The sequence below is a fragment of the Electrophorus electricus genome, chromosome 8, assembly GCF_013358815.1.
Source record: "Electrophorus electricus isolate fEleEle1 chromosome 8, fEleEle1.pri, whole genome shotgun sequence".
NCBI classification, from domain to species: domain Eukaryota; kingdom Metazoa; phylum Chordata; class Actinopteri; order Gymnotiformes; family Gymnotidae; genus Electrophorus; species Electrophorus electricus.
This window is the reverse complement of record NC_049542.1, coordinates 2,272,937-2,284,590: the sequence shown is the minus strand read 5'-3', so window position 1 is coordinate 2,284,590 and position 11,654 is coordinate 2,272,937. Positions and strand designations below refer to the sequence as shown.

The 11,654-nt window shown below is 40.3% G+C and overlaps 1 protein-coding gene across 1 annotated transcript; it reads right to left on the bottom strand.

The window, feature by feature from the left end:
* Positions 1–3,214: 3,214 nt before the first annotated feature.
* On the bottom strand, positions 3,215–10,594 carry LOC118241872. The gene is made up of 7 exons (XM_035529238.1): positions 10,549–10,594; positions 10,381–10,435; positions 10,046–10,239; positions 5,962–6,116; positions 4,118–4,581; positions 3,621–3,826; positions 3,215–3,446 (listed from the first exon to the last, which is right to left on the bottom strand). The coding sequence occupies exons 2-7, from the start codon at positions 10,394–10,396 to the stop codon at positions 3,249–3,251; spliced, it is 1,233 nt and encodes a 410-aa protein (XP_035385131.1). The 5' UTR covers positions 10,397–10,435; positions 10,549–10,594; the 3' UTR covers positions 3,215–3,248.
* Positions 10,595–11,654: the final 1,060 nt, after the last annotated feature.

The following is an 11,654-nucleotide window of genomic DNA, read 5'->3' as shown; positions in this document are numbered from 1 at the left end:
AAGGAGAAATGGCTAATGTAATGGAAGTTGTGAAAAAGTGAGCAGCAGCAAAACAAACAGAAGCACAAATGGAAGGGGTTTTCAGTGTATTTTACAGAGCTTATCATTCATAAACAAACAATCATACTGGTGCAACTGTCTTCAGGAGTGATGCAAGCCAAAATAGCAAACAAAACCCAGACTAATTAAATAAAACTACACACTAACTAATCATAACAACACAACTCCCTAACTCCCTAACACAAAAACAGAGAAAAAACAAACGCCCAACAAAAATAGCAGTAACTCCCTACCACCAGTGTCCAACACCAAAATACCAAACAAATGATATTTACACAATCTATATATATGTATATATACACAACTACCGAAGCAGGAAGGGCGAAGCCAAAGACGAAGTCCAAAAATGGGGAAACACTTACTCACTCACTCATTCATTCATTCATTCATTCATTCTCTCTCTCTCTCTCTCTCTCTCTCTCTCTCTCCTGGGAGGGGGCTTTGAACAGCCAACATAGTTGGCTGGGAAAGCCGGCAAGGAAAGGGGCGGAGTCTCAATCAGGGTGGAAATCCTGGCAGTGGATCTGGAGCACACACACACACATCCATCTTTCCGTAACAAATATGTGACAGGAATTATGTAGAATCCATTCTAAATCCACTCTTATTCGTTATATACGTCTAAACAGTGGTTTGAATGTTTTTTATATCTTTTTTATAGATTTGGTCAGCTTTTGGTGGTTTCTGTTATAAAGTCGCTAAAATATTCACAATACAGTGAAAAGATGCCTACCTGTTCTGGGAGATCAATCCATCATCCCTCAGACGTGGTGTGGCAGAAAGAGTCTGACAGTTTTATGGAACAGCTAAGAAAAATTAAAGTTTTGGACCAGACTTCAGCAACCATCCAACACTAATATACTAAATGCTACTTTGCATTTCCCCTGTGAGGCTGTCAAATCAAATAAACTGTTAATTGGTGGTGAACATGATCAATCAAGACATTAAAGTTTAACTTGGACACATGAAAATGACTAATGGTCAAAATAACAAAACAGTTACAGAAATTTCAGACCACAAATAATGCAAAGAAAACAAGCTCATAATCATTTATAAACAACACAGTACTAATATTTCAACTTAGGATGAGTCAACAAATCATTATTTGGTGGAATAACCCTGATTTTTAATCACAGCTTTCATGTGTCTTGGCATGCTTTCCACTAGTCTTTCACATTGCTGTTGGGTAACACTATGCTACTCCTGGCACAGAAATTCCAGGAGCTCGGTTTTGTTTGATGGCTTGTGATCATCCTTCTTCCTCTTGATCACATTCCAGAGGTTTTCATTGGGGTTCAGGTCTGGAGATTGGGCTGGCCGTGATAGGATCTTGATTTGGTGGTCCCTCATCCACACTTTGATTGGCCTGGCTGTGTGACATGGAGCATTGTCCTGTTGAAAAAAACAACCATTAGAGTTGGGGAACATTGTCAGAGCAGAAGGAAGCAAGTTTTCTTCCTGCACAGTTTTGTAAGTTGCTTGATTCATGCGTCCTTCACAAAGACAAAGCTGCCCGATTCCAGCCTGGCTGAAACACCTCCTGATCATCACCAATCCTGCACCAAATTTCACAGTGGGTGTGAGATACTCTGGCTTGTAGGCCTCTCCAGGTCTCCGTCTAACCATTACACGACCAGGTGGTGGATAAAGCTTAAAATTGCCCTCATCGGAGAAGATGACCTTACTCCAGTCCTCTACGGTCCAGTCATAATGGTCTTTTACTAACTTCAGTCTGGTTCTTCTTTGCTTCTCATTGATGAAGGGCTTTTTTCTAGCTTTGCACAACTTCAGCCCTGCCTCCAGAAACCTGTTTCGCACCGTCCTCGCTGTGCAATTCACCCCAGCTGTTGCATGCCATTTTTTGTAGGTCACTTGACATCATTAAGTGACATTTGAATGAGGTGGCGATCATCACAGTCGGTAGATAGTCGAGGCTGCAAGTGCGGGTTAGGAAAGTGTTCTATTCGGCGCGAACAGACACAGGAAAAGAGCAGCGGTGCAGCAGTTAGTGATTCGGGTGTTTTCTTTTTAACGTGACCCGATCCCGGGGCTGGTATGGAGTCATGTTTGTTTAAGGTGCTGATGTATTTGTTTTATAGGCAACTTGGGAGCGGGTGAACACAATTTTGGTAAACATGGAGTATGATGTAATGTGTTTTAATGTTTGTTGATTTTGTGCTTACTTTGTCGTGATGTGGGATAATCTGTTGTGTATTTTGTGTGCAGGGAGCTGAGTCACGTTTTTGTTCCCACTATGAGTATTTCCTGATTCTGAGTTTTTCAGTAATGTAAGTTTTTATTGGGTCTGGTGTGGAAATATTTATCAGGAATTGTACTGATGAAGTGATTCATGTACGTGTGATGGTGACCACGTTTAAAAGTCATTGAAGCCATTTGTGCTTAAACTCAGAACCAGATTTTCCACTCATTGTGTGTTTTAGTGCTATGTTTTTTAAATTGTATTAAACTTGTCTGACCTGGTACTGGTGGTGTTGCTTTTTTTTTTTTTTAAAAAAAAGGTGATACCTGTTGCACATACACAGATGGAATTTGCATAAAATACTGTGTAATGGTGGAACGTTCCCAAAAAGGCAACTTCTGTTCTTAAAGACTCAAGGTAATCTTTCACTGATATGGGTATTTTCTGTTATTTTCATGTTATGTGGCTTCATGTGACCTGTCGTACTACAGTTGTCATAGCAACACCAGGTCTGTTTACAACACTACTACATTAGTTGGAGCACTTGGAGCTTTTGCATCTATATGCTCCTGGATCTCCTCCCACATGATCTACTGCCACCTCATGATTTACACAAGCGCTGGCCACAAAGATTTGGAAGTAGGTGGCTCTGAATAACAGATTCAATCAGTTGCTGTAATGGCCAGTTTCACATGGCAGTAAAGTTCATTATGGGAAATTAAAAGAGGAGAAAGATTTTTTTTTCAGCCTTGAATGATTTGAGGCTTAGATGAGAAAGATACGCTATTCTAATCAGGTACACATACATTGTAAATTGTGTATGACTGACTACAGTTTCATATAGTTCTGATTAAAAAAGGAATGACTGATTGTACCTAAATACAGAAAATCAATATTATCTATAAAAATTACCAAAATATGACCACCAATTAACAGAGAATTTGATTTGACAGCCTCAGAGGGGAAATGCACAGTAGTATTTAATGCTTTAGTTTTGGATGGCTGCTGGAGTCTGGTTCAAGACTTTCATTTCCTGTAGCTGTCCCATCACACTGTTATACTCTTCCTGCCACACGGCTTCTGAGAGAGACGATGGATCAATCTCCAGGAACGCATAGGCATCCTTGGACTGTATTTTGAATATTTCAGCAGCTTTACCACAGGAACCACCAAAATTTGACCAAATCTGTAAAAGAGATACAAAAAGCATTTGGACAACTGTTCTGACTTACATAATGAACAATAGATTCCAAATTATACTTATCAAGCATTACTCTAATGTGCAGTGTTTTTGAATTTTAAAAAATGTCATTGTATATTGTAATTTTACTTTACTGTAACTGTTTCATATATCAGTTACCTCTGAAGCCTTTTGGATTGAATCCACAAATTCTTCTTTAAGTTCAGGTTCATCAACAAGATCTTCATTAACAAACGTCTTTTTCTGCATGACACCCAACATACTGTGCACCTTTTCCCAGAAGTTTTTGATCTGAATCAGAATGTTCTGGATTTTAGTCAGATATCGCTGGACCTCGTTCAGGTGGACAGGGCTGGGTATAGAGCCTGGTACACACAAACAGAAACACAGACTGCTTATTTAAACCAACAATGAGTACAGGACAGCAAAAGTGTGCAGTGTTTTGCTATGGAAGTGTTTTCAGAGCTCTGTGTACTTTTGTATTCTTAAAAATAGATTGTTTACAGTCTCATTTACTAATGTACATATGTGGAGATGAATTGGTCCAGTAACACTACACACAGAACCAATGAGCTTATTCAAAAAACTGTTAAAAGACAGACAAGCATACATAAACAAAAACAGTCATTCAGTAGACATCACCAATCATCACTCACCCTTGTCGATTTTTACTTTGGCCAGTTTCATCTGTAAGTCAATCTGCTGGACCTCAATGCTCCACTGTTGGTTCATCAGAGCCGTCTTTTGAGAGGTGAGCTGATTCAGCTGGTTTTCAAGAGCTTTGATTTTTGCAGCAGCAGCGGGGGATGTTGTGGCATCGTAAATGGACTTGACGATTGGCCCAATGAACGGCACAATCGCAGCGAAGATTCCGAGCCTTGAGCTTTTGCTTGTCACGTCCCTTACATAACTCTCAAGTTCCCGGTTTTTGGTATCTATCTTCCTTTTGGTGTCTTCAAGCTCGTTCCTAACTCCGGCAAGCTTTTCTTCAAGGGTCTTTATAGCTCCCTCCATTTCCTGAACTTCCTTGGAAAGCTGCTCAGACTTGGCCTCAGTGTTTGCCTTTTCAGTGATGATGTCACTGGTAGTTGTAGCCACGTCTCCGTTGTGCTGAACATAGCTAAATATTAAAAGTGTGAAAATAGTCAACATTCATTTACTTTGTGTGTCTGTAGTTTGAGAAGATTCCAGCTATTTGTTATCAATCTATGTCACTGTGTCATTAAAGCTGCACTAGGTAACATTTGTTTGTTAAAATTGAAAGAAGTCACATTACTAAGCCAAGAGGAAAAACCTTTTGCTAAAATATAGTGTCTTTCTGCAAGTCACCCTATAAAGCATGAAATATTCATTCAGATTCAGAACTGTTGGATCAGATTTGGCAAGAGTTTTCTGAACCACATCAGATGTCTTTATGAATTAACATCACATGCAAAGGATAAAAAACAAGGTCCAGCTCGATTGGCTGGTTCACTGAGTAATATTACAAGGGGCGTGGCTCACAGTTCTGATATACCTGTGCATGTGTACAGTGCTGAAAGTCAGTGAATTGAAGGATAGAGATACTGCCTCATATGGAGGCATCAGAACGGCAACCCCAGTCATCCTCTGCAGCATTACCCGCATGTGACTCCTACACATTGTGTTGACTTTTCAGGGGTGGCAACAGCCTGCAGGGGTTCAGGAATGTTGGTTTATTTTTGATTGCCGAACAGGTACATTATGTTGGTGGTTTGCTAGCTATCAAGCAAACAAGCAATTTGTTATTGATTAGGAATTTAATGTTATCTTGTGTATTGTACAAGGTAAATGTTAAGCTGTTTTAGCTATGTAGCCAATGTTAGCTGGCAAATTCGCTAATATTATTATATAATCACTTTGCTGACAGTGTCTTTTTTGTTTCAGAGTTTGTCCTCTTATGTCTGAACAAGGAAAGCCTTTAATCTCTCAGATTATCTCCAGTGCTACCATCTCTCTCCTTTCATGTATGCAACTATAGCTTTAAATTAAACTTGTCTAACATTATGCCTGTGCTACCAGGCTGTAGCATATCTGTTGGATGATTACAAGAGTAAGTTAGATAATGCACTTACATCCTGAGAGAGCATTCCAGAGAGATCTGATCAAATTCTCTGTGAACACTCCTTCAACATGAATGCACTCGCAATCATCAGATAAATTCACTTGGGGAAATGGAAGGCAGCACAACCCACTTTACAATATGTTCATGATTCATGCGGTTGCATACTTCCACCAGAGTGGTCGCCAATTCTAAAAATCTACATAGTGCAGCTTTAAAGTACAACATATCAATCTTCACATCAGCACAGGCGTCACAGACACCAGAATAAAACTGAAATTGAAGAACTCTAAAAGCTAATAATTATTTAACTTTCAAACTATTAATCTGACATGCATTTCTCTACTAACAGAACAGCACTGCTTCACACCATTTCTATACATCATGGTGATCTAGGCTGCAAAAAATACATGTTGTTACCTTTGCACCATCTTGTCCGCATCTGCAATAAGTTCATCAATCCAGGTTCTTGCTTTTTCCAGGTACCTTACCGCCAGTGTTGGTTTGTTTTTTTCAATAGCATGTATCAGCATTGGAAACAGTGATGAAACCAGGGTCTGACTGGTGCCCATACTCTGTGGTGGAAGGAACAACATAAGATATGCAGAATGTAATTTAACATTTACCTCCCACCTTATATGACCTTTGCTGCTGCTGTTCCTCCATGTGATGGACATATTGGCTACAACACAGTTACTGAGCTCATTAAGGATTCAGAGATTTTTATGGTGATGTAATTACAAACATCTCACTTCCTGACTTCCATATTGGTTCTGTGGTACTTGAGCAGGTCTGATTACTGAAGATCATCACGGTTTCTGTTCTAGAGCGTCAGTTACTGAGGCAGTAGAGTAGCAGCTTGTATTATGACTCTCTTGTAAAACATTTTAACTGTTTAACTGTTTACTGGTGTACTGTGAAGCACTGAGGTGCATAGTTTATTAAAGTGGTGAAATAATTTGATCATACTGATTGGTTAAACCTTTTTCCTTAATGTACTCTGACACTGTGTGACCTTTTAGCTGTAGTACTTTTAACTCTTTGTCTAGATTGATCATATAAGAATACACAGCAGATCACATCAATCTCCTAATAACATGAAGAATTTACACGGAACCATCAACCCCATCTGCCTCACCTAATGAGGTGGGGATTATCACTCCACCTGTTATGATAATCAGCCCCAAGAAGAAGGAGTTTATAGACTTTTGACCAAGCCAGAGGGTCTGTCTCATCTTACACAACTCTTTCTCCTGATATGTAAAAGCAAACTTCCAGCTAACAGAGAACATGCTCTGATTACATGCTCTTCAAATATAGAAACAGATGCTATTATGTTACAAAACCTCTACTACTGAACATCTGTCAGTTGTGATCTTCATTTATTTCATTTTTCTTCCATTGATCATATGTTATGCAAGTGAATTGATGATGTTACTGTCTCCAAGACCATCACCACATGCCCCAACCAGAAGCCATGGATGCCTGCTGAGGTGCGCATGCTACTGAGCACCCGTGACTCAGCCTTCAGAACAGGTGACAGAAAAGCGAGAGCCAAACTGTCATGTGCGATCAGGGAAGCAAAGCGTGCACACGCACAGAGGATCCATGGACACTTCAAAGACACGGGTGACACACGGCGCATGTGGGAGGGCATTCAGGCCATTACTAACTACAGGAAAACATCACCTTCCTGTGACAGTGATGCCACCCTCCCAGATGCACTGAATGACTCTTATGCACGGTTTGAAGCGCAGAACAACGTTGCAGCAGAAAAGCCCATCCCTCCGCAAAACGACCAGGTGCTGTGCCTGACGGCGGCTGATGTGAGGTGTACTCTGCTTGGAGTTAACCCATGGAAAGCTGCTGGACCAGACAACATCCCAGGTCGTGTGCTCAAAGAATGTGCTGACCAGCTTGCAGATGTCCTGACAGACATCTTCTATATCTCTCTGAGCTGCGCCATGGTCCCAACATGCTTCAAGATCACCACCATCGTCCCCGTGCCTAAGAAGCCCGTGGTGTTGTGTCTCAACGACTACCGTCCCATTGCACTCACATCCATCATCACGAAGTGCTTCGAGAGACTTGTCATGAGACACATCAAGACCCAGCTTCCCCCTTCTCTGGACCCCCTGCAGTTCGCGCACCGCTCCAACCGCTCTACAGATGATGCCATCTCTACCACACTTCATCTGGCACTCACACACCTGGATAAAAAGGGCACCTATGTAAGAATGCTGTTCATAGACTTCAGTTCAGCATTCAACACCATTGTTCCTCAGCATCTGATTGGAAAGTTGAGCTTACTGGGCTTGAACACCTCCCTCTGTAACTGGATCCTGGATTTCTTGACTGGTAGACCTCACTCAGTCAGTCCGGATTGGGAGCAGCACTTCCAACACCACCACACTGAGTACTGGTGCTCCCCAGGGCAGCGTACTCAGCCCTCTGCTGTTCACACTGCTGACTCATGACTGTGCAGCGATGCACAGTTCGAATCACATCATCAAGTTCGCCGCTGACACGACCGTGGTGGGTCTCATCAACAAAGACAACGAGTCAGCATACAGAGAGGAGTTGCGAGAACTGGTGAACTGGTGTAAGGCCAACAACCTGTATCTGAATGTTGACAAGATAAAAGAAATGGTTGTTGACTTCAGGAGAGCAAGGCAAGATCACTCCCCGCTTACCATCAACGGCTCCTCAGTGGAGATCATCAAGAACATCAAGTTCCTTGGTGTTCACTTAGCGGAGAACCTCACCTGAACCCTGAACACCAGTTCCACCACCAAGAGAGCCCAGCAACCTCTTTACTTCCTTCGGAAGCTGAGGGAAGCCCATCTCCCATCACCCATCCTCACTACCTTCTACAGAGATACTGTAGAAAGCATTCTGAGCAGCTGCATCATTACCTGGTTTGGGAACTGCACCGCCTTTGACCGCAAGACCCTCCAGAGAATAGTGAGAACAGCTGAGAAGATCATTGGGGTCTCTCTTCCCTCCATCACGAACATCTACATAACACGCTGCATCCGGAAAGCCACCAACATTGTGAAAGACCCCACACACCCCTCACATGAACTGTTCACCCTTTTGCCATCTGGAAGAAGGTACCGCAGCATCCAGTCCCGCACCTCCAGACTGTGCAACAGCTTCTTCCCAGAAGCCATTAGACTCCTGAACACTGGCTAACTACAATTCCAATTCAGATTCCAAAATCGGCACTTTTATACATGCTTATACACAGTCACACACACATACACACACACACACACACACACACATACGCACTCACACACACACATACATACATACATATCTATACACACACTCACACATTGTTTTGCATCGGACTAGTGCTGAAGTCAAACCTCACACAAAAACTATGCACTCCTGTTGCAGTCTTGCACATTATCCTACTTGCTGCTAGAGTACTGTACTAAACCAGCACTGCACTCTGAACTGTTCTGGCTGCTACTGGTGACTGCTATGTTCAGGGTAGCATGTCACTGATTGATATGCACAACTAGCTTTACATATGCCCAGTACTGCACTAAATAATTGCACTGTCTACTCATTTTGTATTTGTCCTGTTCTGTATTTATTATTGCTTATTTAATGTTTATTTAATGACATTTTTGCACTATATTGGAGTGTTTGCACTTGTGTAGCATGTTGTCTGTTGCACTGTTGTTTCATGTTGCACTATGGTCCTGGAGGAACACTGTCTCATTTTTGTTGTGTATTTGTATATAGCTGAAATGACAATAAAACCTCTTTGAATTTGAACTTTGAACTTGAACTTTTAAAATAAACTGTTTGTGTTATTTTAAGGATTTGGATTTCAATCTGGAATTAATTTTTTTTTTCCAAACGGGAAGGCTATAATTTTATTTAATGTGTCATTATGCCAGTGAGAAAGTCCTTTTGAAATAATCACATTTGTTCTATGGAGCAAAAGAAATTGTACAAAATAAATCGTTTTGTATTTTTAATATTTGGTTTGTTCATTTTATATATTTAGTTAATCAGCTATTTAAATCTATTGGATATTTCATTACATTTTCTTTAGTGTTTTAGAGGTCACTGATTCAGTTCCTGGACAGGTTGATTCCAGAGTTCTGACTTTATTTTGTTATTCTGAAAATGTAGCGTCCTACTAATAAGAATGGTTTCAATTTGTAATATTTCTCTTCTAAGGCTAATGTTAATTATGGTGGCATGTAGTTTTGAATATCGCTTTATATTAATTTGCAAAATAATTTATCAACACATTTTCTAGAAAACTTTAAACTATCAGTTTGATATTTTTTTTTGCAATGTCTGATATTTTAAGGTGAAGTGTTGCTGTAAGTTCACTAGAATATCCAATCTGTCATTATAACTTTGGATTCCAGTGTTTTACACAATACAGTCATTGATTGTTATTAATTCATTATAAATTATTTTCTTCCTGACATACAGAAACGACCAGAGATCTCACCCTACACTGATACCATACCTTCAGCAGAAGAGCTTCAGAGGATCCAAAGAGAAGTTGTGTTTCCACAGCACACTTCCTGAGGAGCCTCTCCAAGTTTGGAAACTTAGCCAGACACAGGTAGGAGATGTGGTACAGCAGGGATATCTGCTTAGAAGTTGGGAGAAGCTCCTCTGTGAATCCTGGACTCCATACGGAGTTGGTTGGCACAAGTTCTGTGAATCGGTTAAAACATATTTGAATGAAACATGTGGTCAACCACCCATGCTGGTATAATGTCTAAAACTTCTCATGTCCTAAAGAATTGGAAAAAGTACAATCAATCACTCTGAAAAAAATAATAAATTAAAACTTGCCTTTGCTGTTAGCCATTGTATGTAAGACCAGGTAAGACTTGTATACAGTGTTATCCTATAATTCAGTAAAAGAGATTAGAATGATATCATCAAACAGAACAACTGGACTATGTTTTGGTTCGTGAACCTAAAATAAAAAATGTGCAAATACTAAGAAGGGAACCTTACCTGTAACTCTTTGTACGTCTTGCTGGTTGAGTGTGTTGAGGTCTCACTGGAGAACCTTTATACCATGCACACCCCGCCTCTTACACAGAAAGAAATTGCTGTCAAAGGTCTGAGGAAACCCAAGACAAGGTGATGAAAGATAAAGAAAAAGGAAGTTTCCTTTGCCTTTAGGTTAATATAGGAAATACACCAGAAATTTAATCCCTCCTCCCCATAAAGTCCTGTGCATTATTTAAACAAAACCTTTTGCAGGCTTGCCACAATGACCTATTTCAGATATCATATTGTTACAAAAGTGAGGAGGACCAGTCTAACTAGAAAATAGAGGCGACACCTTCTGCACCTCGTTTGTCAACAGGTTCGCTGGAAGACATGCTGAGGGATGCATTTCTTACATTTTTTCTATCAAGTCCTATAGATAATTCAAATATGAAGTTGTGCTGGACTGCCACAAACCGCCTATTTCAGATTTGTCACGTTATATATTTATTTGTTTATTTGCTTCGTTCTTAATAACTTTAATCCATTTAGTAAATATAATACAATCATCCACTTTGCACCATTGTAGATTCTATGACATTACTGACTTTCCACATTCAGCTGAAAATGGTGAATTGAGAAGTTTATATCTGTGTATCCCACAAACTCCTGAAGGACAAAGCCTTGTGTCTGAAGATGTTTACTATACAAAGTCATATACAGGACACTCATTAACACAGGACACAGGTCTTTTTTTAAAAGAAACCATTTTGAACAGTTTTGCTTGTGCAGTTAGTGTTGGGCTGTCGAGCGGATGCAGGGGTTTCTCATGAGCAGGTCATCTGAAGCACAAGAACAGTTTACGTTGTGCATTTTCTCAGGATTCTTTAACAATTCCTCTGGTTTGGTCTTAAATTGGCTCTCTTTGTGCATAAATTCTGCTCTTCATTTAAAAATCAATGTGTCTATTATGATTTCTACATTGCAACTATATTTCCTTGATTCATAGTGGGCAGTGAAGTCAGTCCAGTCTACCTTTTATAGGCCTAGTTAACCTTAATGTCCAGGTGGCAGGTTAACTGTGAATAGCAGGGATGTATGCATTTCTCTTCTGGGGAAGAAAAGCA